At 44.4% G+C, this 27,403-nt stretch overlaps 2 protein-coding genes across 4 annotated transcripts in view; one reads left to right on the top strand and one right to left on the bottom strand.

Annotated features, from left to right (window-relative positions):
* Positions 1 to 756: 756 nt before the first annotated feature.
* LOC115316105 (isopentenyl-diphosphate Delta-isomerase 1) lies at positions 757 to 21,410 on the bottom strand. Of its 2 annotated transcripts, none has more exons than XM_029975401.2 (6): positions 21,130 to 21,410; positions 19,900 to 20,117; positions 14,278 to 14,370; positions 5,342 to 5,472; positions 4,070 to 4,253; positions 757 to 1,074 (listed from the first exon to the last, which is right to left on the bottom strand). In XM_029975401.2, the coding sequence occupies exons 1-6, from the start codon at positions 21,147 to 21,149 to the stop codon at positions 926 to 928; spliced, it is 795 nt and encodes a 264-aa protein (XP_029831261.2). In that variant the 5' UTR covers positions 21,150 to 21,410; the 3' UTR covers positions 757 to 925. The 2 variants fall into 2 exon arrangements, with proteins under 2 accessions (XP_029831261.2, XP_029831262.2); XM_029975402.3 differs by lacking the exon at positions 21,130 to 21,410 and adding an exon at positions 20,951 to 21,120.
* Positions 21,411 to 21,582: 172 nt separating this feature from the next.
* LOC8035933 (cyclin-dependent-like kinase 5) overlaps positions 21,583 to 27,403 on the top strand; it is a 37,172-nt gene continuing 31,351 nt past the window's right edge. Inside the window, exons 1-3 of one of the 2 annotated variants that reach the window (XM_040207989.3) lie at positions 21,583 to 21,696; positions 22,080 to 22,168; positions 25,753 to 25,820. In XM_040207989.3, coding sequence (XP_040063923.1) covers positions 21,660 to 21,696; positions 22,080 to 22,168; positions 25,753 to 25,820 — 194 coding nt within the window. In that variant the 5' untranslated portion in view covers positions 21,583 to 21,659. The remainder of the gene's footprint in view (positions 21,697 to 22,079; positions 22,169 to 25,752; positions 25,821 to 27,403) is intronic. The other variant, XM_040207990.3, reaches the window with a different exon arrangement.

The raw sequence follows: 27,403 nt of genomic DNA, 5'->3' as shown, positions 1-27,403 counted from the left end.
GTGGTCTAGCAGAATCAGAGAAGTAAAAGTCTGATGTCGGTCAGAAAAATAAAATTATCCTAACTAAAAATCATGTATACACGGCAACCTAAAAGGCACCAAAGAGTGAAGTATTTACATCACTGAAGCGGCTTGGTGATGTGTTCTACTATTCTGCCTGCCGATTAGGCTGGAAACGAGACTAAGAGAAGGGGAGAGTCATGCGCTCATGATTCGTCAGCTTTTTCGCTTGTACTCAATTCCTAGTTCTCAATTACATAAAGCTATGAGAGCGAAGAAAAAAGGAAAAACAACACCCTGGTATCTTTTGACCTAAAAGGGATGCTTTTTTTTTTTTCACTCCACCCAGACAAATCTTTTTTGTATGATGATTCCTTGCTTGAATTAAAAAAAAAAGTATAGGCTCTCAACGTAAATACTGAGTAATGGAGATTTCAGATCTAAAAGCAAAAACAAAACAAGATTGGTTTTGAGGCTTCTTTTTAAAGAAAAAATAACTTAAATTACGATGGGAAAAGGCACGTGATTTAAATCATGACTTAGATCACAATTTATGTCACGACTTAAATCATCTTGATTTCTTTCTATGCACCTAGACTCAAACCAAAACAAAATTTCAAAGCTATCCCTGGAATAAAGGCAAAGACGGTTAAAAACAAGACAGCCTCTATTTAGATGCTGCAGTGTCCCAGCGTCTGTACCCACTTCGAGAGACAACCAATGGCTCCAGTGGCAGCTGAGAAAGTGCACGGGAAATGGTATAGATTAAGCACATTTAATCTGAAGAGTTGTAGTCCACTGTATCTCATACACAACATATGCTGCCCTGTCTGTTATCGTAATAAAATAAGACTCTGTTAATATTGATCACCCAGCCCCTGAGTTTGACTGACAGGATGCATGGAAGAACCTAAAAGGTTTGCGGCTATGTGCGCTTTTCAGTCAGGTGGTGTATCTTCTGGTGGTCCTCAAACTGTTCCAGGCTGTGCAAGTTGTCCCACCACTTGAAGAGGAAGTTCTCCACAACCAGCTTGAACCAGGGTGTGATCACCTGACCTTGAGCCTCTAGGGAAGCTGCAAGACAACCATATCCCTTGCACCAACAAACAAACAGCTTACCAGTACACAAAAAATAGCATGTTGTCCATATGCAGTGGTACATAGGATGGATCTACAGGGATTTGGGGGATGAGCAAAATGCTTCAGGTATACCATAGTCAGAAACTCTGATTAGCACTATTTGCCAACACAAATAAAAAATGTAGGCCAAATATTTTGAGAAATAGGCAGAAACAAAATTGATGTTGTAAATTAAGTTGAGTGTTTAGCATTCAGCTGAATTTGATCCCCCCTACCTTGTATCTGCTAGACCCCATTACACCTTATGATGGACCACAGAGGACGAGGCAAGCCGTTGGAGCCAATCCAATGCAGTGTGAGTGCCACGTGATATTTGGGAGGGCCACAGCGAGGTGCATGGTCACGTGATACGTTCACAGTGCTGGATTGGCTGGGGTGGCTCGTAGCACCCGCTGCGATCCATCGCAATATATGAAACGGAGTATAGTAACATGAGTACAGTCAAAGTGAATCTATATAGCAGTCACGGATGGGCAGTATTTCAAATACAAGTATTTGAAATACTTGAAATCCAATTATTTCAAATTTCAATTTGAAATCCAACAATAAAAATATCTCTAGCTAGTGCTGTGCGTCTTGGTCGTCTCTGTTCTTTGTTGGTCTATACTAAAATGTAATCAACAAAAAAAGCTGCTTGAAGCTCTGTACTTTTTTCACCTATTACGTCCAAGCTGATTACATTCTTATGTGATTATATTTCTATTGCGTTACTAGAGCCTCGCGCACTAACTCCTGAGTGTGCGATGCAAAATTAAAATGAGATACCCAGAAACTTGTTGCAAGTGCCCTGAAGTTGCTGAAGCAAATTTTGAGGAGTGTATTTGGAAAAGTATTTGGAGGAGACCAAATGCAATTGGTTGTATTTGTATCTTGTACATGAATGCTTTTTTGAAAATGTAATTAGATTTTTAATTTAATAGATTTTTGACGAAGTATTTTGTATTTGTATTCCGATACATATTTGCATGTATTTTGCCCATCCCTGATAGCACTTATGGCAGTGAGCAGTCTTTCTGAGGATTTGCAATCAGAAAGGTTCATGCAATGAAGCAATGCAAACCACAGAGCACAACTTGACTCAAACATGCAGTCACATGTGTTCTTGTTTTTCTCGCACAAATAAAAGGATGCCATCAAAATTACCAGTTTAGTGTAACATGCTCATCTACAGCATAGACTCGGTTGGTGTAGTTTGGTGTTCAACACTAGCCTCTGTGAGAAGACTGACATGGTACCAAAAAACTGCCTCTTCTAGGTGGGTGGAGGTACTTAATAGGATACCCCAGTAAGAGCACTTTGCACTAGATGCCAAAAATCACCAACAGAGGTCCTTCCCTAAAACAGGTTGAACATAGTTATTTTCAATTCTTAGATTTACTTTGTGTCCTTAGTGGGGCTATGCTTACATTGGATCATTTCTAAATTCCAACCGTGTCATTTTCCGCAACTCCAAGATAAGAGACAGTTTTGAAGCTCAGTGTTCTGGTGACTTGTTGAACCACAATTTGCCAGGAATTGACTTACGCAAAGTGTAAAAGATGCAAAGTGTCTAGCAAATTATTATTTGGAAATTCCCCGACTTTTCCAGGTTTTCCCTGACAATTTCAGGTGAAATTCCCTGACCACTGTAGAGGCGATAAAATATATGACCATTACAACACAAGGCATTGAGCATTGTGAAGATCATTTTGCACGGGCTTAACCCAACTTGCATATTACGAAATATTCAGGTTCGTCCAGTCCGGATTAAACGAGCACTTTCTTGCCACTGACATCGTCAGTGAAGAGGCCACTTAAGGAAACACAATGAAAACATGACACTCAACCACACATGTCAATAGAGACCTTCAGCAAACCGCTGCCGCGCTCCGCGTGCCGCACTACCGAAGCCTTTGGAGCTTGCTTTTAAGCGTGCGCCCCGCGGTCACGGTACCACCCGTGCGCGCACTTAAAAGCATGCTTCAAAGGCTCCGGCAGTGTGGTGCGCAAAGCAAGGCAACGGTTTGCTAAAGGTCCCTAATAACTAATGGCAGCATGGCCAGCATGGCTGGCAGATGCACTTTTGGATACTTTCGGCTTAAGACTTGGATTGGGGTCTGCGGCTTTCCCATATGTTACTAAATCTAACAGCTCTAACTAGATCTAGACTAGTGCCGCGCCCTCAATCCAACCCAATTTAATCCACGGCTAGGGTTGGATTTGACGGGTGTTCCCTCTGCATCGGGTGAGCAGAGCTTGCGCTCCGCTCTAAACAGAATTTCTACCCTATTTTTCATGCCCCAAATCATCAAGTCTTTGCTCAGGGCACTCGATGGCATTTCCGGCTCATTTTCCCTGACTCGGCCCGCTTTTTGACAATTTCCTGATTTTTCCCGGTAATTAAAATTTCCTTGACAATTCCCGGTTTTCCCGGTCGCTAGACACTCTGAGATGTGATGCACAGGGCCACATCTCTGCAGAAGAAGCGAAAATAATTATCGCAAGAAAAAACATTTTCAGAAGAACACGTTCAAAAGTTACTATTTCAAATAACCCGTGACCGAATGTCGACTTTTTTTTCGCCCTTCACAATCCAATAGACCGATCTCACCAGCCAGTTTCGTTGTGTTGTTTCTGTCACCACGCTTCATAGGAACTGTAACCTTTCTGCATGTGAGACAGCCCCACTGCAAGTCCAGCAGAGCCCGTGACTGCACAAGATATCAAGCACTGCCGCTTGCTTCTTGTGAACTAGTTATGGTGGCAACATACGAGCGTGGAACGCTTAATGGGATCGGTCTATTGGATTGAAAATATGTGGTGATTATATGAAGAAATCACACTTTTTAGGCACTTGGATGAATGCCAAAGATTGTGAAACAGAAAAGCGATAGGCCGAACCCTGACACTGTTTTCCAGCCAAGATGCATGGATGCCCTGAGCTACTCACTGATGAAAGGAAGCATGTCTTCTCTTGCAATGTACAAGGACTCCTTGACCTCGTTTGGGTTTGGCTTGACTCCAACATCCTTCTGTACAAAAAGGATGTAGTCCACCTCGTTTTCACCCCAGGTTGAATCTGAAGGTGCCTTGTACAAGATCCGTGTCAGGTAACGAATGCTCTCCAAGGGTACCTGATGATAAACATAGACGTGACAGGTCATGCAGGTGTTGCAGAGTGCCTACGAGCTGCGTGCCACAAACAGTTCACTGGACCTTATGCAAAATTAGCCAGGCACCAAGAGGAATGCTGGGAACATAGGTACTAGGTACAGATGCCCGTCTTATCTGTATGAACCAAAATAGGTAAGGCATGCACGTAAAAAGTGCCACTTTAGATTTTTGCTTTAGAATAGCTACTGCTCATACGTAACTACATTTGTAGCATGTTCTTTGGTGCTGGGTATTTTAGCAAAACGTCTCTCAGTAGGTACTTCTTGAAGGAAGTGCCACCAAGCTTTACAAAAAATGTAAGAAAGATAGATGAAGTGTGTGTGAGGGGGACCCATGTGGTTTATTATACAAGATCTTACTCCATTCCCAATGGTGGCTGTCTATACAACCCAGGGAAACCAAGATTTTATTTTGATAAATTCAAATCACAGGTGAAGTTAGAAATTGCATGAGATCAATTACTTTTCGCAATAAAGCAGCGAAGCTAGAGTGCAAACATAAAGCAATGGTGCTAAAAAGAAAACATAGCACAGGAGTGAGACACACAATAACATACAATTGAGTGCATTCCTCTTGATTAGCGCACTCATGTGGTCTGCCCCGTCACTCTAACTGGCCTACGGGGACGATGGCTCTCACCGCCTTGCAATTAAACAGGGTATAGGCAGCTGTGAGATCAGTCCCCTTCAATGTACAGCAACTGTCTTGTCTGCTGCTAGACGGATGACATCGATACAATGTTTAATAAGATATTTGAAATTTTTTATTCTTCATTCCCTGCCTGACTTTGCCTGGTGGCAGTCATTTTGTTTTACGTGTAAAAGCGTTCATTGGGAGAAAAACACAAATTACTCGCTTATATAATGGGAGGTTCCTCAGAAACCTCCACTAAAGAACATGGCTTCTGGGAGAATGCCTTAGTTCCACATACGATGAAACGCCAAGAGTGCCTCGCAATGGGCCCACCCTTGCCGTTGCACAGAGAGAAAAAGCTGTCACTCAATAGTTAAGCATATTGGCCATCAGCATGGAAAATAATGGATGGCACCTCTTTGGGATTGATGCCGAGCTCGATGAAGAGCCTTCGCTGGGCCGCCTTTTTGACGCCCGTAGCATCCGTTTCCTCAAGCTCATCGGCAACATAGAGAGGGTGGCTGCAGCAGGTGTTTGTGAACCTCCCTGAGGAATGAGGGAAGGAAAAGCCTCATTCACCAACAGCAAGAACCAGAGCCCTCCCTGAACTGAGCCTTAAAGGGATGGTGAACCGAAATTTGGATTTAAAAAAAACAATGCTGGAGATGTAGGCGGGACGCTACAATCCCTACAACACTACTAGTGAAGCAATATCTCAAATGGACGGCTGTATTTTTGGAAAAAAAAGTCGAGATTGAACCAGGCCGACAAGGCGCGTGACGTCAAGATATCTAGTTTCCTCCTCTCTTCACTTCGCTCCCTCAAGGCCGTGAGGCCCTTACCTCTCCTTCTCGAAGAAACATGACGTCAACATTCCTGCCAAACGCGCCTCTTTTTTTGAAAAATACTCTCATCCGTTCGAGATATCGCTGTATGGGTGATGTTTTGGTCGTTGTAGCATCCCGTTGCACGCTTTTGCCTCGTGTTTTGGGGAATCCAGATTTCGGTTCAGCATCCCTTTAAGACGACAAATACCTACTTTAACACTCTCTACAAAAATTTACCATCAAAATCCTTCACTTAGAACCACATTGTTATTATCTCCTACCTAATTTTTTTACAAGATTAGATAGCACTTGCAAAGTACAGCCCATTTTTGCATTCACTACTTCTTATGTGAACTCTTCAGCAGCCTAAAAATAATAGGACAAACAGTTTGCCAGACCACATAGTCACTGCTAATTACACTAATATATTTAAAGAGCTACTAGTAAGCAAATATTGGGAGGCTGTGCAGTGCTAATACAACTGAAGTAACAATGTGCTGCTCGTTTACTCAGTTTTGTGTACTGTAACTTTTGTTCATTTCAATGAATAACTATATCGTTTTGAGTGTGTCTGCTAGTCTGTTGCTTACTTATCGGAACTTGGGTGGATGGATGGATGAATGCTAATGGCTGTACCCTTTATAACGAGTGGTAGCTCGTGCCACCCAGCCTAGAAACCAAGACTATGATTGATCCCCTCGCCCTTCTAAGCCAATTTGCTCCCTTTCTGCAGTGTGGGATAATGTCAGGATGACCTTTGGGGGATCGAGCAAAAAAACTAAAAACACTACTTCCCACCTCTTCCTCTGGTGAGGGAGTCGCCAATTTTCCTCTGGTCAAACCTAGTCGGCATTACCCCAACACCGGGCCCAGTGGGAAACAGAGTTGAGACTTTGGGCTGGAATCACACGGGTGGGAGTCCTAATTTTCCTCTGTCCCGCCTGTCCCAAGCTGTGCTAGTTAGTTTTACTTCATTCAATTTTCTCTGGATAATAACCACCTTTTTGTGACTGTAGTCCTTTCTCCTCCGTTCTTCCATCTTTGCCAGCGAAACCTAGTGCTCCTGCCAGATCCATTACCCCCTCAGGGAGGGTAAGGCAAAGCCCCATGCACTTCAAATCCAAATGTTCTAACCTCTCACTCTTATTATAGCACACAGCACATCATGTGTCCATTTCTTGAAATTTCACCCTATACGTCTTTGTTTTTAAGAGGGGGCGCACCTCAGAGCCCCATAGAGAATACATGAGGTTTTTCACCAAATTAAAAAAATTCTCAGATAATAACGGCTGCGCGGATCTTCTTGAAAATTTCGGCTTTAAAGACATTGAGTCATTATCGAGACACTAAGCGCAACAAATGTTTCATCATAAATTTAATTATATTTTTTAAAAAAATCATGAAAATGGTCAAAATCGGCTAATTCGGCACTCTTGCGTTCTGAGCGAATTTACAAAATTATCTAAATTCAAACATAAGACGTATTGCGCTTAATGTCTTCTAAATTTATTACGGAATCGAATAATATTCAAATTATTCATGTAAGTCGATTTGTTCCGTAACTACAGCAAATATAAAGAACCAAGGTGTCGGTGCTTGTTTTCGTCGTTTTTAAGGTACCTCTCTCTCCCGTGCGGTGGCGCTCGCTGTCCACGAAATGCGAAATCGTCCGTTCGGAGATCGGCCGGATGGGCACTGTGCGAGGTGTTCTTCCGCGGCCGTATTCCGCGCCCGTGTCCTGTTTCATTCTGCACGCCGAGGCGTCAGTGTGCGTGTCTTGCTTTCCTGGTTCTCGCTGGGTAGGTCTCCGTGTTTTCGCAAGTGGCAAATTCACCTTGGAGCTATGGGTCGAAGACAACCATCCTGTGGCAAGCGGACCGCGAGGTGTTCCACAACCTCGCGGTCTGTCAACGCGTTGTGCTTGTTTCTACTTTTTTTTTTTCTTTTAAAAACGGGCTTTCTTTTTTTTTTTAACGCAAAGTTTTATTTTATTGTTATCCTTCACACAAACGTCCTTCGGCCTTGGGGTCGTGGAAATCGGGGATGAAGCGTTCACAGAGTAGATCGTTGTTTGCCTCCTTTTTATTTTTCACGGACGTCCTGTGACCTCCGTACGGTTCGTGGTCACCGCAATCTAACGCGGGGAAAAACGGGTCGCCTGCTCTGTAGTCAGGGTATTCCTAGGGGAGGGTGATAACTCGCTGTTCTTCTGGAAATTCACATATCACCCAAAAAGGTGACATGGGTAATGATTACGGTATGTTTTTTACGGTGTTTACTTTTGAGCGAAAATCGGTGCATGTTTTTCGGTGCTTATTTTTTAATCACCAGTGTATCATGGTTTGAACGTCTTGTGATGACGCTAAAAAGCGTTGATAACCAAAGAAAAATGTGATTGGACAAGAACATTTCAAATTTCCAATTCTATTCACATATCCATTACGCTCTTCTCGTGGGAGCATCTATCCTGACGAAAAATGCCGAAGTCATTGAGCTGTGAACGCATACTTAGTGTACAATCTTTCGGCCTAGAGAGGTATTGCGCACGCTCGAACGCGCTTCACAGCCCAGTAGACGAAGTTGGTGGCACCCAGAAGGCGGGTTTTTGAATGGGCTGTAGTAGGCAAAAGAAACAAATAACAATCAACGCATATCAGCTCTTCAAGCGAAGGGGCGCGTTTCTAAGGTCAGTGGTTCCGGACAGCACTAATGTTGTTGGCGTTGTCGTAAGATGACGTCAGTTCATACGAACTGACGTCATCTTACGTGATCACGTGACACAAACACGTCATCTTACATGATCTCGTTACACGAAATGACGTCATCTTACGTGATCACGCTGCACGAAATGACGCCATCTTACGTGACCACCTAACACGTCATCTTGTAAGTCAACCTCTCCCCACAGCAGCGCGCTCCGCGCTTTCCGGGCCCGTGCAGTGCTGTAGTCGAAATCAAGCTCCCTATGGCAAGCGAAAGCTTCTGAAGTCTCACATTGAGAATACTCGCAAGCGACCGTCTGTGGAAGCTTCGCACGTTGAGGTTTTTGTTGAGATCGAGCGATCGTGTTCCATTAACTATAGTTGAAGTTATCGTTCAATAAAGCCCTAAAAAATATGAATGTAGTTGGTGTAGACATCAAGATCTAATCAAAAATGCGGTTTGACGTCGTTTAATTAACGTCCATATACAAGTGTAAAAAAAAATGAGTTATTTTTGCACAGATGTTTTAAAAAGTGTTTATTATTCGACATAGGACTTTGGGAGAAGGATGTGTTCAGATTTTTCTTCATGAGCGCAAATATACCTGACGCAATAAATATTGACGATTTCATCGTCCCAGTGGTGAGCCGGTGATTTCTTGCTCGAAACAATTATGCCATTTCATAAACCAAGTTCTGTGACATATGCTTTTCCAATGTCTGGTCACTATTTTGTAAACCTTTCAGTCTAAACGAGTATACTTCTGTTTGTTTTTGTTAGCTTAGGAGGGGGTCACAGAGCCTATGTTTTTGTCTTCCTCTAGGACAGACGTACAGTTATACCGCAACACGCATCTGTGGAGCACACAGAGCTATCGCTCTCCTGTTGGCGGTACAGTAGCAGACGACACAATGCAGCTCCGTAGTCTATCGAGGGCATGGCTAGCCGCGGCCCGTGGCGCGACCGTTCAGACTAAGGAAATGGTTTTGAAGAACCGAGAAATGGTATCTTGTATACAATAATCACATGTCGTTAGTATATTCCACTTGCTAAGCCAAATAAATATTTGCAGCTTGTGAGAATATGTTTGCGTGACGATTTACCGTTCACTTTCCTGACGGATGTTAGCGAATCCTTCATGTTCGTGGCTCGCAGTTATCGGTACCCCCTCGGAGTGACTTCACCATATATATTTTTTTCTTGCTTGCAGGACATCATAAAAATCACAAACATGCGCGAAAAAAAAAAAAAAATCTTATGAGTACGCGTGATTTTGAGCTTCGCAGCTCTAAAGATGCCCGGTAAATGTCGTCCAGCTTGGGAAGAAACTAATCCTTTTTATTGGAGTTTGACTATCGTATGCTGGCAGCTCGTTTTCGGTCTGTTTTGTCTATACTCCGTTTCACCGTAATTTGGCAACCCTCAGTCAGAGCTGCTGTGAGGGAATCACAGTCGCGGAGCAAAGCACGTGACAGCTACTTTTAGGAGCAGTACTATGGCATCTGCAGCGCGTCTCCGACCGGTGTGTTTAGCGTCTTATGCTGGCCATACATCAAAAGTGGTCCCGAAGTGCAACAAATGACGTCACAGAAGACGGAGTGTCACGCTGTTGCATCTCGCGATCCTGGCAATTCATCGTAGAAATGCTGGCGAAAACCACGAGGGAACACGAGTGTCGCTGTCGTCATGGCGTCCCAACGAAAAGCAATCATACAATTTCGACGTTTTTGTAATTCGGTAATTTAAATTACTGTATACAATTTTTAAGAAATAAAGACATCATAACCAAATAGGAACTTCCGTGCTAAAACATGCAGTGCGAAGTGAAGACAACTACTGTCTTTTTTTTTTTTCTAGATGTCCACAAAAAAAAAGGCTATGCAGCATCGATCCTACCGTTTATTTTTTGTTTTTTTTTTTTTCGCACATTATGTGATGTCCTCTAACACGAAAGTACCGACGTAGAAGCGCTGCAGAGACGATATAAAAAAAAAAAAATTTCAGTGAATCGAGCTTTGTAGTGGAACGGAAAAAAATAAATAATGAATGACTTTTTACGGTAAACACTTCACCTCTAAGTAGAACTTCAAAAAAGTGACGGTTACGCGCTTTTCATGCCCATTTCAACAAAGTTGGGAGGACGATGTATTGCATCTTGTGAATAGACATGTGGAGCAGCATGTTTATGTTAGAGGCATTGTGTGTAATCGCTGCGCAGTACCTGCCAAAAGAAGATATTATTTGGGCACAGTCTCAACCGTTTCCGGCTGTGTGTGCTACGAATACAGCAACTCTTTTCGTAGAAGAAGTGATGAGGAAATGGCGTGCCCTTGATGATACGATTGTGATTATAAAATAAAATTTTTAATCAGCCAATAATTGCGACCTGTCCGGTCGCCTGGAACCCCGACAACAACTATCGTTCTCTGGAAAGTTCATTCTAATATTTACACGTTTTGTGGAGTTCATCGAGCGAATAAGAATGTTCCAACAATGAGCTAAACCTACACGAGTTCCCGAATCCAACACGGCGCTTTTGAATTTTAGCGCCGTAGATAGTTCTGCGAACAGTGTACACTTCTGTGGAAATATTCGTCTAACAGTTTTGCAACGTTGGAAAGCATCGGAATGATTCAGAATCACTGCGGAGTTGATACTCGGGAAGATAAGACGGGCACTTGGGAGAAACGGACCGTGGCATTTGAGACAGGGGCACAACCGGGGGACAAACGTGCTACAATCGCATACCCTTCCAAGGTCATCGCTTGGGCGACCGCGCGCGCGCCCAAAGAAACCTTTTTTTTCTTCTTTTTAGGGGTGGTGTGTGTGCGTGTGTGTGTGGGGGGGGGGGGAAGGGAGGGGAGTGGTGTAGGCGCTGATTGTCTTCCTTCTTTGTGGCTTTTGACAGACGCACAACGAGACTGGCAGAACAAGCGCATGATTCATTTCTTTCGATGGAGGCGTTCTGTCTGTGTATGCGAACATGATTTTTTCCCCTTTTAGTAGTTAGTTGTTCTTGCCTTGACTCGGGTCCCAGTGGGTGCGTTGTCGTTGTATGCCCACTATTTTTTTTTTTTTTTTTAGTTTATGGTAGTTTTTGCGCTGATGGGGTATTAAGGTAGACAAAAAGAAAAAAAAATGAAATAGTGCCTCGACAAAAAAAAAAAAAGTTGTTGCGATCAGGAACGTTTTTAAAGCGATTTTAGGAGCCTGCAGTGTTACCACAGGTGCAGGATTGAGAGCGTAACCCACGCACTTGAAGAGAAGGGGAAGCTCTCGTCTTATTGGAACTCTCTTTTATGGGTTTCCACGTCGCGATTGTCCTTCAAAATCAACTGTCATTTATTTCTCGCTCGTGGCTTCCAAGTACTGGAAGCCACGACTCGAGCCACAATAGTTTTGCGAAATCAAGGTTTCGCTGAAATGGATAACTCTCACGTACAGTTCGACGCGCAATACCTTTGCCGTATTGACTCGCGAGAGATGCCCCCAACACGGCTGAGTATGGCGGTGCTCCAGACCTAACATCTAAATTTTGTTGCCTTACCTGTTACTATTTCGCGCCCATTTTGAGCCATATCAAAATGAGAGCGCATGATGAAATAAAAATGACACTCGTTTTCCGCTCGATGGAAATTTCACGCCAGCTCGCTGTCTTTGCTGGTACCTTGAGCGTTTCCCAACGATGCGGAGAGTTAAAAAAAAAAAACACGTACGATGGCATCCTTTGCACACTCATTACTTCTATAACACTGAGCCACCTCGTATCCTTTCGTTTTTCTTTCATGGTACTAATTTCTTTCTGCGCATTACGGCTGTTACGACGGTAAGTCTGTCTGCCCTTCGAATTTGAACTTAGGCTCAGATCAGGGACGAACCAGTTTAAATCAGGAAAATGCAATTAACACTGTAGCAAAGTAAATCTATCATATCGATCGGAAATACGATTTGGCACATTCCATCTGAACACATATTGTGCACAGCGAATGCAATAGCGAGTCAGCATGCAAAACGCCGCCACACTGAGCTACCATAACATCTCAGCGATTTTTGCATAGCACCGAGCACGGAAAAGAGAAAACAGTTATTCATTCACATAAACGAAGCAAATTTATTTAAAGCCCGGACACTCTGTACGTCCAATCTAGCTAAGGTTATCAATAGACTCGACCATGTCATTTGTCGAAACAGATAAAAGACGTTGGCAAAAATGATTAGACTGAATAAGTGAATCTAACGCACGTATTTTACCAACCGACGGTCGCGCGCCTTCAATACCCTTTCCAATTGTCATTGCGCACCTTGGACACACTTTGGGGAGCAATGCATATTTACATCGCCGCCCGAGGTCTCCATTGAACGTGTAGTGCTGACCCATATGAAATGCTAACCTGACTCTCAATCGCTCACCGCAAAGGACGATTTCGAACAGGCGGTACTGTAGGTCACTTGAGATAAAAAAAAGAAAAACAAGCTATAGAAACGAGCGTCGTAAAAAAGGGGACCGGCATTTTTATTCCTACCTCCGAACAGAAACGAGCGCCACCCACTGCATCACACAGCGCAGAGGCCGGACTCGGCCACCGCGCATACGTACCAAGCGCGCGCGAGGGAGGGAGAAACTTCCTCCGCCGGGAGAACACGGCACATTTCGGGATCTATTTTACGCAGCGGATAACGCGGGCCTTTTCACACCTCGATACTGGCGCCATCTAGAAGTTGCGCGTTCAACCATGTTTCGAGCCGCGCGCCATCTGGTGGCTGAAACGGACGAATAAATAGAGGTACCGCGCCCTCTTAACATTCCCGTTTTCGCCTCGAACAGCAAAGGACTTCAATATGAATTATCCAACATTTTTTCCCTTTCCTATGTCCTGTTCTTGTGACCTGCACATTGTTTAAGCTAATTTTTCTTGCATTCTTTCCTCCCACATTTTTCTTTTCGCCTCTTTCGTCTTTCACTGAACTAGTCTGCTCAGCCCCATCACTAGTGTGCAGGTATTTAAATGTCAGCTTGTGGGCCCGGCTTGCCCATGTTGTTTTTAAACTTTTCATGCAGAGATACTTAGTAAATACTTTCGGTGCCAACTGGGTATCTTCCCTTTCAGTTAACCTATCTTCAAATTTTAATTAACTCATTGCATCTCTACTCTCAAAGGACGACCAGCCTATGATCCCCCGCACTCCTTCATTTGGTGTGTTCCCAGTGCTAACCTGCCCATGCTCGATCCTTTGTCTAATTTCCAATCCTGATTGAACCTCTGATTTCATGCACAGTACCCCATTGCCAAAAGGCAGTCCTGGTACAATTACACCTTTCCACTTTCAGCAGCCCATCTCTTGTGTAATGCCCTATGAGCGGATTTTAACTTTTCTTTTTAAACGATAATTCAATCTGTGTGCCCCAAGCATCTTAATATATAAAAACTTATAATCATGCAGGATGTTTTTCTCTATTATAAATGCAACTAAAATATAGCGAGCTTATTTTCTGAAATATATCTCAGTAAAAGGGGCATGTCACAATGTGTAGTTGCGATTTTATTAAAGACAAAGAGTGCACAATTGCGATTTTGGGCTTTCTAGAATGCTTATATGTATGTAAATTGAGTTTGAGCAAAGAAAGAAAGACTATCCCATAAACCTCCTTTAGTGCCCCTTTAACTCTCAGGCAGTTTGCATTACAGGTAGCTGGGCGGTTTCACTCAAACTCGAACTAACTTGTTGGGTGGCATCTCTAGAACTGCGTGTAGGAACCGTGTGCTCCCAACATGCACAAAGACAGGCAATGCATGCATCAAACCTTGTCCAAGCGCCTCACCTGGAAAAGTTATTTTGGCATCAGACCGCTGCTGAAGGAGCAGCTCATCTTTGGAGTTGAAAAGGAAGACACTGAAGGCTCTATGAAGAAGGCCTGTGAAAGAAAGTCACAAAAGAGAACATGTATGAACAATGCAGTGACTAGACTCAAATCCACAAGAGACTGTATGGTCTTCCTAGGTGACAGCACCTGGATATATTCCTTATGCAGCAATTTTCAATCCTAATAGTAGAAATGGGATTCCAGCTTAAAACAGCACTCAGTCAAGTAGAGGGAAGGAAGAACACCTCCCCTCAAGAGGCATTTGGCTTCACAGATGCTTCTTGACGATTCCTCCACGAAGAAATTCCTCGAGATTTTGTACTCGATTCCAGCATTCCCGGGAATATCTGGAGATGAGATTATACTAACGTGTTTCATCTAAAACATAGTTTTGGTTCATAATATGAATATGTGTGTTCATTATCTTTAAAAGAACCTGCTTTACAAAAGCATTTCTCTAGCCAGAGTGAAAGTTTTAGTTGTTTTATGATTAGAACAAACACAAGTGCTTTCCAGTCTAGCAACGGTGTGGGAAAAAGAACAGCTGTCAGTTTTTCCTTGCCCGAATTCGGTTGCTTCACACAACACCGTATAAGCCACGGAAACATTTGTGTTACGGATGTTGTGTGCAAGGTTATCTCGGTGACTTGCGCGTAAGCAGACGTAAGCTTTTGTACCATAACGCACCGTACGAAAACAAGGCTGTGTGGACCAGCCTTACATCAAGCCTTTTTGCAAACTGGTCTCTTCGAAAAGGTGTTCTGCTATGTGCTGATTTAAAGGGTCCCGATCCCAGCGCGCGCGCATCACGAGACGTAAATTTGAGGCTTTTGCACATTGCAAGGTCTGACGTTTTCGTCGCGGGATGCAAGTGCCACGGAGAAATCCCCAGGATTTCTCCGTTGTGTGAATACCCCTTTAACTGGAGGTTGCTAACTAGCTTAGTTCTCATCTTTGGCATCCTCCAAAATGCAGCCGCAACTTAAAAACATTGCAAGTACTGGTGCTCACTTGATGGATCGATGGATGGTAATGGCTATACCTTTGTAACGGGCGGCAATTTGTGCCACCTAGCCTAACATTTCGTCATCTCTTCTTTTTCTAGATTTGTATGAATTTTGTTATAACAGACCCCCCTTCCCCCCTTTTTTAAAGTGATTTTATTGCTTATTTTTATCTGTATTTTTTTATCCTTCCATAGATCTCTTCCACCAATCTTCTAATCTCCTTAGTTACCGCAATCCTTTCCCTATCCATTCATTCATCCATGTCCGGAAAACCCAGTGCCCCCTCCAAATTCATAGTCATGTCCCCCAAGAGGGTGGGACGAAGCCCTGTGCACCTTAAAATTATATGTTCTATAGTTTCCCTTTAACGGTTGCATACGTCACACAGAGTGTCTACTTCCTGGAATTCAGACCTGTACATTTTCGTTCTTAGCACCCCATTCTAGCTTCAAACAGCAAAGAGCTCCCCAGTGAATTATCATACAGCTGTTCCTTCTTTATTTCCTGCTTCTGTACCTTGTATGTTGTTAAAGCTGATTTCCCCTGCATTCTCTCTTCCCACAATTTCCTCTCAGTCCCCTTTGCTCCCTTTTCTACTGATATGCTCTGATTGGCTCCATCTCGTTGAATGTATTTAAATCTCAGGTTGCAGGTTCGGTTTGTCCACTCGGTGTTTAGACTTTTCATATATAGATACTTGTACACTTTCGCTGCCCACCGTGTAACCTCAATTTCAGCTAGTCTTTGTTCCAATTTTACTTTACTGATCGCTTCTCTACTCTCGAAAAATGCCCAACCCATATCTCCCTGTACTCCCTCATTTGGTGTATTCCCATGTGCCCCCAATGCCAACCTACCCACACTCCTTTGCTGTATCTCTAAACTTGCCTGGATTTCTGACCCCATACACAATACCGCATTCCCAAATGACAGTCCTGGCACCATGACTCCATTCCAAACAGCCCTAACGACTTCATATCTATTATACTTCCATAGTGCCCTGTGTTTCATGATAGCCGAATCTTGTTTCCCCTTCTTTATTACAATATCTTTGTGGTCTTTTAGATATCGCCTTCCTTCACTTAACCATACTCTCAGATATTTGTACTTTTCTACGTGTTCTATCAATGTGTCCTGTATCTCCAGGGGCTCCCCTTTCTCGTCGTTGAAATCTATTATAGCAGACTTGTCCCTACCAAATTTTAGTCCTAAATTGTCCTCTTCCCTGCTGCAAATCCTAATCAGTTCCTGTATTGTCTCACGACTTTCTGATATGAGTACAATGTCGTCTGCATACATCAACCCTGGCAATACTTGATTTAAGGATGAGGGCTAAAATATCTTATGTATTTATGTTGGTGTGAAACCACAGTCACCTGACACAAAGAGCGCAATCAATGTGCCAGTGGCAGTGAAACCCCCATGGCCAACATGACAATTTGTGTAAGCTTTAAATTTCATTTCAACACTTTGTACCTCTGTGCTCAAACAAAGACTATGCATGTCCACGAAATAGCTGCTGCTGATGTACATATTAATATTAAAACTGCTCAAGGATGTTTTCAATGTTTCATGTAAATACAAAGGCCCCCCCCCCCCCCCCCCCCCCCCAAAAAAAAAGGATAAGGCATCTGCACATAGTAGCCTTTGACTGTTTCCTTAACATTATCCGTTGAAACGACCACAAATCACTAGGACATTCATGTTTTGTACATCGCCTGCAGAGCTACTCCTTGAATTGGTTGCCATGCCTGACGCGCAAATGCCCCGGTGTCTTGCGATCGTAACTCGACGGGAGCTCTCGTAACGTTGATTGAAAATATGTTTATTAAAGGGATACTGAAGCGAAACTTGAAATACACCTATTATGGTCAGAAATAGGTTCAATATGATCAATGATATTCATAAATCATAATCGCGCGTTTGTATTTTGAACGGATGGCTATATTTCTCACCCTGATGGGCCCAATTGGGCGCGCGCTCAAAAATCGGCCATCGGAGAGCGCGATGCGTCTTGGGATATTGGGCGCATTCGTGACGTCACTTGTGCCGGTCGGGAAAGGCTACGGCGTGAATGTTGTGGTTACGAGCGTTGCCACTTGGTGGCGCGTCGACGACTTACGACCTGTGACAACGTGGCCGTTTGAGATGTGCAAGGGCTGCACGCACGCTGCACCACGGGACCAACGGGACCACGGCAAGTCGGCAACCACGGCAGCACTAACAAAACCAGCTCTGAGGCCGGATTCTCAAAGCGAATTCACGACGAAAAAAGTGCGCACGACAAATTTGAGAGAAACCCCGTGCTCTCGAAACGAAATTGTCGTAACCTTTGCGCAGGTTACGACAGAATCCTACGACAGCCCCGAAGCTGTCTTACGCACTTTTTACGATCAAATCAACAAGGCCGACAGCGTCGCTCAGTTACTTGGTATCGGCCACCAACGGACATTTATTTTTCTTCGTGCTCTTCTCGTGCGTCCCGACTTCAACCAGCAAGAAAAAAGGAAGGAGTACTTAAAACAGACCACGACGATCAAGAACGCAGGATCCACAAACACACGGGAAGAGCTACAACAGCCACGATTCTGCCGACCGAGCGAGCTCGGCAGAATATGGTAGGCCTAGCAGCAACATCGACTCGGCGCACCGTTGCTCCGGCGGTCCTTGGCCAAGACCAGATCAGTGGCCAAGACCGTCTGTCCATGACCGGCTGGCGTGCTGAATGGAATATGCCGGCGCGACCCTTGTTGACCCTTACCGGATGAGTAGTTTGATCCCTGAACTAAATTTCAGAGGTCAATATTTTCCCCTTGTCATCTCGATCTCCTTGTTTTCCGAGACAGCGGTGACGAACGCTGTTGTCGAAAAGGGACTTTCATTGATTCTATCTCCTTGTTTTGTGTGATATAGAGCTCAAATAAACGCCATACGGATTACCTTGGCAACTCGGTATGTACACTCTGTTATTAGTATGCCGTTTTTATTGACTAGACTCTACGTCAGTGTCGAGCTATAGCAGTTCGTGGGAGCTACGCGATGTCGGTCTAACCTTTCTTTGCCGAGTGTCATGTCAGTATCGAGTTGCAATCGTAAAAGATCGGTCCAGAAGCGCTTACCGAAACGCGGTCTAACAGAGCGAATCCAGCACTTCGATCAAACGCGCGTGTCCGCTCCGAGTGTGAACAGGTATTTGGCATTTGCGTGGCTCTGGCTGACACCCTCGTAGTTCAAACATATCCTTTTTAACGTCGGCTCGCAGCTCGCGACTCGCAGCAACTAATACCGGCCGTGCCAGAAGCATGCTCGGGCCGTGTCGTGCTAAGAGCCGCAACGAGAACGAGCTCACTGTGGCCAACTACGCTTTGGCTTTCTCCGCCAAGGCTTTGCGAACGCGTTCAGGCCTAGGCGAATTCTGCCGGCACGCCGTATTGCCGCAGAACGGCGCTGCTATTTTGGCACAAGTGATGTCACGAGAACTTCCCCCCATCCACCAGATGAGAATTTGAAATCGTTTAATTATGTTTAAAATTAGTTCTCCTGTGTTTTACAGCGCAATATTTATATTTCCGAGGTGGTGCCTGTCCCTAGCCCATATTTATGCAACAAGATCGGCGCTAAAATTTCGTTTCACTACCCCTTTAATGCAAGGCTGGTACGACCATCACTCTTGCCCAAACTAGTCTAGCGGTTGAATGCTACTGTGTGAATAGGCTTTTAGCATAAATGCAAATTCATTGCTTTGGCACCTTTCACGCACACAGTGTAGACCAAGAAATTTTCCTCTTAATATTGAGCCAATGAAAGTGTCAAGTCAAAACGTTCAAGTCTGCCGCGATCCCTGGGAACTCGACAAGACGGTGGCACAATGTGCTGGCTGCGAGCCACAACAATCATCCAATGACCCAGCACACTGTGGGTTGCAACTTATTTAGCAGGTTGCCAGTTACCATGCACCTGAATATCCCAGTGCCATAGAACTGTGGCACAATCAAGAGCTGGAGCTTTGGAGGGACCGGAAAACCACGACTGTTCTCACAATCCTCCACTGACAGGGATTTTAGGAGGCTGGTCATCGTTGCTTTCTTAAAGCATTAAAGAACAAAATTATCAGTCAGTGAACACTTTTTATATCGCTCAGCTGGTTCCTGAAACAACGCCGTGACACTGGAAGGCTCTCATCTTTGCTATGGTGCAGGAGTTCATCGGTTCTGAGGACAAATTTTATGAACTCTGTGAACAATCTGTCGGCCACCATAACACCCAAAAACCAACTGAAGTCTCGAGGAAAATCTTGAGGTAGCTCCTAAGCTATCTTGAGATTTTTGAGTATTTCCTCAGTCTAGTGGAGTTTCGAGGCGAGTTCGAGCTATATGAAGTGAAAAACAGTCCTCAAGAGGAGTTTCGAGTCGAATTCGAACTATGGAGCAAAAAAGCGTCCTCAAGTGGAGTTTCGAGTCGAGTTCAAACTATGAAGCGAAAAACCGTCCTCAAGTGAAGTTTCGAGTAGCGTCTACGAATTTGGCCGCCATTACGTTTACTCAGACTGCTGCCAGTTCAACAAGTGTCAGACCTTTGTTGATGTTGGTCATTAAATGACAGTCCTTCTTGCTGCCGGAGCCAAGGACACGGTCCTGCTCGTCCACCAGGATACACTGCTCCTCCAAGAGCTGCACCTGGGTTGGATCGAAGCTGTCCAGGTTGACGGCTGACTCGCTGGCTGCCGAGGTGGAGCGAGCTGCACTGCCGAGGAAACCGTCGCCCATGTGCTTTGCCCGTGTCAGTACTCTCCTGCAGAGACATTGTGAAAAAAAGGAGGGAAGGAAAACTGGACTTTACTAAGGCGGCAGTAATTTGGAGGGATAGAATTGCCCTTACTAAAAGACAAGTCGCTCACTTCTGATCTGCTCCTTCCAAGGAGTCAGAGCGGAAAATGAGGGAAGAGGACTGCCTTTGAAATGGCACATAATACAACCTCCCTAGGCAGTTGCCAAATGTCACTGGGCTGTCTATTTTTCACATTCAACCTAAAGGCGTGTCTGACAAATGACAGCAACCTCATAATATGGCTAGAGTGTGCTCATATAGTCGCACGTCTACATATGTCATTCTAATGTCTGAAAAACATTTGACAAAATGCAAAAGCTATAAGCCAGTAATCTGCATGTAAGTTGTGATTTTCAGACAAAGCAATCTAGCAAACACTTGAAATATACCACAAGATACACACTCACTGCTGTGTTGTGCAGAACACTTTAGGTGCGTCCGCTCCGAAGCGTAGTGCTGGCTGCACTAAATAATACACCCCCATCAAAGAAAGAAAGAAAGAAAGAAAGAAAAAAAAAAAGATGCATGTGCGGGAAGTTGCGAAGTTCAGTGACGTAAGTAGCACGTCCTTAGGGTCAACACGACTACGTTCCAACCTTTCCGCGTCGACTGCTTTTTCCTGCGGCTATTTCGCACACAAGGAAAGTCGGCTCAAGAATTCATGGACTATTTATTAAAATGAAGGACCTTCTTCTCGGCCCTCCACAACGAAGCCTGCACATTTCCATTTAGGAAATCCGCTGCTCAGCAGTTTCATGAGATCTATGAAGCTGAGTTAAGATTACGTGCACACTCACCAACTGGTTTTGTGTTACGATTATAGGCGCTGACGAGATCTGAGAAATTCAGGTACTGTATATACTTAATTGGCAGGTTCCTTTATGTAATTCCGTGAATATAAGATAACATGCGATATCAAGAATCATTCAGAAATCATCGCCACTTAGTTGCAAACGTTCAATCAGTTGCAGCTTACCTTGCGATATTGCCGATCATACCGTAGCCAACCGCAGTGCGCCTGCGACGGGTTTGGAGTGGAAGCGGTGGCTTCAGAACGTTACGTTCGAACCTGTTACACTTGCTAAAACCTCACCCGTTTAACTGCACAGCGAGACCTGCATCGCACTCACTTTCACATTACTTTCTCCCACCGAAACAGCTCGCCCGCCTGTGATGCTCTTTCTGCGCTCGAGAAGCTCAAGCGTAGGGTTCTTGTTTCGGCCGCCTCAAAACATGGCGTCATAATCGACATTGCCGCTAAGGCGGGCTGGGTGTCTCTCGTAGGTGATCTAGGACAAAACAGTTTATAAATTTCATTTTTATAACAAAATAAGTAAAAACATTTTTATAACAACAAAAAAGTCTTTTGGGACTTACAATATAATGCTAAAACAAACAATGTATGCGCGCTAGTGGCGACACCAGCTGTCAAACGTGTCGACGGAGAGAAGGAAAAGGCCGCCTGCAGGCTGCTCTCTGATTGTTGTGGTCGGTGCTATCGTTGTCATGCAAAAGTATGAAAAACTCGAAAAAATCGGCGAAGGTAGTGTATCACTTCAGATTACTCGCACGCAAGATTTACTAGAACTCATTTCGAGCTACCTTGTGGCTATTTCCGACTGTACCAAATCATGTTGCTGTTACAGGTGGACGCCAACAGAGAACAACAAATCGTTCTGACTCCAGATAATTATGGCAATATGTTGGTTCACTGGATTGTATAATCAAATTATCGTCACGCTCTTTGTCACTGAACATTCTAAACAAACCAATGTGCGTAATTTGTGGCGGAAGCGGCATCACTTCTAAAAGTTTCGAATGTGTGCTGCGCATTGCTTTAGATGCGATTGTCAGCCGAATAAACTGGAAAGAAAGCAAGAACAGTAAACTCAGTCGGTGTGACACTTACACGCTTCATCGTTCCAGGCACTTATGGCACTGTCTTCAAGGCTAAGAACCGAGAGACCCAGGAGATCGTGGCGCTCAAGCGTGTACGACTCGACGACGATGATGAGGTGGGTAGGAAGAGATTGTGGAAGGTTCTACAGCATCCATTGAGCTGACTGGCATGAAAAAGTTGAAAGGTTCAAACACCCTGGCTTGTTCCCGAGTGTGGCTGTTGTGGCTGGTCTCCACCACCTTGACAAACACCGATTTCTGTTCGCTGACAATGCAAAATTGGCTTTTTGTGGTGAACCATGCATTATTCTGTAGTACTGCTTCTGCAATATGTGCGCCCCCGGGATCTTCCCAGAAATTTATGATATGTGGACATGTGACAATTTTTAGTGTGTTAGGAAAAAAAAAAAAAAAAAAAAAAAGAGGCTGTTGCTGCAGTTTTTAAAGTTCTCAGCACTTTCTTTGCCACTCAGCAGTGATTTTGTTTGCGGGGATTATGCAGTTATGTTGCATCACAAGTCTGCCAAACACAACCATTTGGGGTGTCGTGCATTTTAAAAATCAGCATTGTCTTTTCTAGTGGAGTCGAAAGTATAGAAATGGGCTGGATGTAGTAGAAATGGGCAGTCAGCCAGGCTGGTGGGTGGCAAAACCACTGCCGCCCACTGTGGTGAGAACCCTATACTCTATCTCTAGTTGAATGCAGTACTGAGGAAGCTACGGGGGAGAGGAAGAGGAAAACCTCTTCTGCACAAATTCTGAGTGACAGGCTAGTCTCCAAGGGAGAGCAAAGTCAAATGGGGCACACAAGGGAGGGTCCGGGTAAGAAGGGATTTACTTCTTCCCCTCCTTTTCAACTGCTCGGGTTACGCTCTTGCCCCTGTACCTTTGGGAACGCTGCACCCAACTAGTGAGATAGAGTATAATCTGCCAACAAGGTGTGGCTGCAATGTTAAAGGATGAGGGCAGTAAGGAGCGTATCAACATCTGGAACTTGTGCAGCATGGGTTGAACCGTCTTCTGCAATGCACTGTCCCAGCCATCCTGACCTGTAAATAACTTCTGCCGTAATTAAATGTACATAAGAAATTTGGCGACGAGGATGGGATGTGACCAACTACTGGTGTCAATGGCCGTTGTTGCCTACGATGTCGACGAGCCTTTGCTCTTGACCGGCGACGCTTTACGTTAGTCTTTAAGTTGACCGCCACCGAACAAGGTTTACCGATAGCTTACAAGTCCAGAACCCCAAGCAAGGCTAAGCAAAAAATACTCGCAAGCTTATTATGAGCCGTGTCGATCATACGGGATGTCAAAACGTTCCGCCGATACATTTATTGTCCACCAAAGACCACAAGCCTCCACTGGGACAGTTGCAGCCGCACATGTGGCTACGAGGTCTTGGTGACAAAGACGGGCAACAACCATGAGCAACGAACCGGCCTTTGGAGTTCTTCCGCAGCACTTGAAACTCATTGAACTGTTAAAAATAAATTGGGTTGTGTGTGTGTTTATACAGCCTAGAACTTGGTCTGCCTCACAGGGGCGACGAGTCTCCCAGCTGTAGATGAGAAATTTAGCCAGTGCGGTACAGCCACTAGCCTGGGGTCTTTAACGTGCATCACGCAGTAGTGATACACGACCGCACGCCGGTACGATGCTCATCCAGATCGAAACGGGCAGGGGTGGGGCTCGAACCCAGGATCCCTGGGTTCTGCAGCGCGAGCTTTCGCTCCACGTGCTCCGAGCTGGTGTGCGCTAGACCACTCGGCCACCGATCCCCCCTCATTGAACTGTTCATCTATCATCTATTGTGGACTGTCCTGACCAGTGTCTAAGATAGGCAGGTTGGGAAACGAAAGCTGGTTGGGTGATCTGATTGTGTCCCTGCTTCAGGAAGGTTCGTGGCACTCCACATAGATGGTGCCACACAAAAAAGAAGTGAAAAACAAAATATTCTCATTAATTTTGTGTGCAATGAGACCCATTGGCAATTTATTTTGTAGACTGTATATGAACCATGCAAGTTTAATCGAGCAAATTAAAAATATATTTAATATATAGGTTCCGTTTTGCCCATTTACATTACAAGTAAAAAAAATTGAAGGGGCACTCAGCGCGACAAAATGAAGGTGAGCTGACAAGTCACTTGACGTGTGTCCTGAATGTGTCGATGACGTCGATTCCACTTTCTCTGCAGATGTGTTTGGCGATCTAGCTTAGAATTTTCCGCTATATCCGTGCAAGCAAGCTAAGTTTTAGTTTGACAGGATTTGAAGCCAGTGGTACGCCGTCACACTGCCCAGTATGATAGAGTCACCCAAACTCAACATTGCCCGCGTTAGGTATCCCCACTTTTTCTCCGGGCCGTAACCCGACCTACAGTTTGGGACACAACAGTAGCAGCCCATACCTCAAGAATCTTGGCTGCCCCCAGGGTCCAAAACACTGCGAGAAATGCCAAATTCGTCTGCTACAAGCACGTTTGTGAGCAAAGCAAACAAAATGAAAAGCATAGAGCACATGAGACGTTTCGCAGACGACATCAGATTGCCAGCCGCTCACATGGTTTGAAAAATGCATTCAAAGTTAAAGGAACCGTGCAACAATCTTCGCTTGTGATTTTTTTACTTTACACGAGCTTACTGGCACTACTCCCATGCAACGCCACTGACCAAGAAACTTCTGTGTTGCGGTGTAATTTCAAGGACAAAGGCGAGCATTGTTTTTCTTTTCAGCCTTTTCTTAGCAAAACTTGATGACGTAGCTGGGGGGTCGCAGCACCCCCAGTGACAATATTTGAATGCGGCTCATAGATTGGACCAGAGCATTGTGTGAGCACTCGATATGGGCTTGTAATAGTCAATAGCTCTGTAAGCATTCGGGTAGTGACCCGTGACCAATCGCTGCAATGACGACTCTAGCCGAATCATAACAATGTCTGGAACTCAGCGTGTGTCCTGTGCTTTTCCAACCTCAGTGCGTGGCTATGATCAATGTTGGCGGCAAATAATAGGCTCCAGATCACGTGGCCGCTTGTTCTGGCTGCGAGTTGAGGGAATAAATGCTGCTCGTTTTTCTTAATTTTTTTTCTGTGGCTTCTATTGCGTGTGATGAAAAATAAGCGCGTGTTTTGGGGGTCATTAATGTCAGGTATTCGTTCTAAGTGGTATTTGATCAAAGTACAAAAATCATCGCATCGGCCCTTTAAGGAAGATGTTGATAAATAATTGTGTAGTAATTTTATTTCACCAGGATTCAGTAAATTCTATTTTAAATTAAAGAATATTGCTGACACGGTGCATTCACTCGCAGAGTTTCATATAAACCTCGAGTCTATTGTCTTCCGTACGCCGCCGTGCCATCTATCATAAGGTGAAGGCACCTGCCGAGCGAAAGCTGCCAGGAGGACTCAATCTAGCCCCGCATATGCGGCAGGTTTTAGTGGTGGTTTTCTCACCTGCCCTATCTTACACGCTGGTACCAACCAACCTGACCTGTAAATAACTTCTGTTATAACCACATGTGCGTAGCAACATCCTAAGGCAGAGTAACTTCACAATGTGGAAGCATTTCTGGGTTTACATGTTTTAGTACATACTGAGAGTAAATCACAAAAGTTTGTCGGAGATCATCGTGGCAGCTTGTCTGAGGTTTCTGATGTAGGGCGTTGACATAAACTGTATACGATTCTTTACAGGGTGTTCCAAGCTCTGCGCTCCGAGAAATCTGTCTCCTGAAGGAGTTGAAACACAAAAACATTGTCAGGTGAGGCCACAAGATTTTATCATCGCACGTCTTTGGAACACCTTGCCTGTTTTAGTAACATCCCACGTCTAACTTGCAAGCAGTGCTAATGCAATGACTGGGTTGAATGGCTTATCAAATTCTGCATTGACTGCCTGGTTGAGAACACATAAAAATTGTTTAGTGCGAGATGCGGTCACGTTAGGGTCTTGTACTAAAGTGGAACTTTATCATCATGCATGGGTGTACAGGCTTCCTTACAGGCAGCGTGCATATCTAAAATATGACGGAACCCCAAACCTGCACAAAAGTGCACTTTTGTGAGCCAATTTAAACAATCAGTCATTAGTTTCTAAACAATTGTCTTAGCCAATGGACATTGAGGGGAACGTCTGTTTTGGAATTGCATCGCAATATTAAAAGGTAACTTCTGCTCATTCCTCATTTGAAGCTAGCCTCGAAATCAGAAACTATGGTGTGCATATAGTAATACCTTTAAGTGCTACTTAGATAGTATAAGTCAACCACAAATATAGATCAATGTTCTTATATTAAACTCGCCAAGAATAAAACAAACAAAAATTCAAATATAGACTAATCTTTCTTTTTTTTTTCTTAAGAACATAAGAAAGTTTGGGGAAAAGAAAGAAACAAATATTTATTTACAGCACTCCCAGCTAAATCACAGCGTGACACCAAAAAAAGTTTAATCATTGTCTGAACTTCCGGACATGTCATCGTTCTTGTCAGCTTCGTCGACATCCTCACAAATTAAGAACAAAACCTCTATGACACCGGTGCAAAATGACGACGAGAACCGAAAGAAGTTGGAGACAGGCCAAGCGACAAAAGATCACATACCAAGACGCGAGCAACGCCGCAAGCCGGTGCAAGCCAATCCGTCGTGAGCAACAAGAAGCGAAAGTAACCTCCGTATTTTGTTTTGTTGTGAGTCTGTGAGGGTAGAGGGGAGGAGGGGAGGGGAAGAGGCGTGTATTGGGAGAGTTTGATCATTCATTGGTTTGAATAGGCAAGAATCTCGTGGCCAATCACAGTCCGTGAAACAGCCCCTAGCGGTGGTTGGGAGCTCAAAAAATGTGACTTGACTAATTTAAGCCATTTTAGCATCGCTAGAGTAAAAAGGTATAACTCTTGGTGACTGAAAATTTGGCGCATTTGAGGTTTTTATTATGTCCATAATCAACGGTAGAATAAACGAGTGTGTGCTCCAAACCAGAGCAAACTGCATAGTTGCGATCATTGCTGCTGATTTGCTATTGACGCCATTGTCACCGAAAGGCCGAGATTGAGCGCTTCTATTTCACGCTTTAATTGTCATTTGCAATATTGTGGCGTCGCTGTTCGCTGATTGGTCGACTTTGCGTCATTACTTTTAGTTTACGCTCGAACCGCAGGGGGAATGTTCGGCGCTGGTGGTGGCCTTTTCTCCGCCCATTGGCCAAACTCTCCTAATATACGGCTCTGGGGAGGGGGCAAGGCAGTGGGGCAAGGTGTGTGGCGTGTCGTGTCGGTAAAAGTAAAGTCGGTGAGTTTATGCAAAACCTGACGCCCAAAGGATGGGCCCGAGCGGTAGCCACAGCAGG

Source organism: Ixodes scapularis, unplaced genomic scaffold (genome assembly GCF_016920785.2).
Source record: "Ixodes scapularis isolate PalLabHiFi unplaced genomic scaffold, ASM1692078v2 PGA_scaffold5__190_contigs__length_132052651, whole genome shotgun sequence".
Taxonomy (NCBI): Eukaryota; Metazoa; Arthropoda; class Arachnida; order Ixodida; family Ixodidae; genus Ixodes; species Ixodes scapularis.
This window is presented reverse-complemented; position numbering and strand designations above follow the sequence as displayed.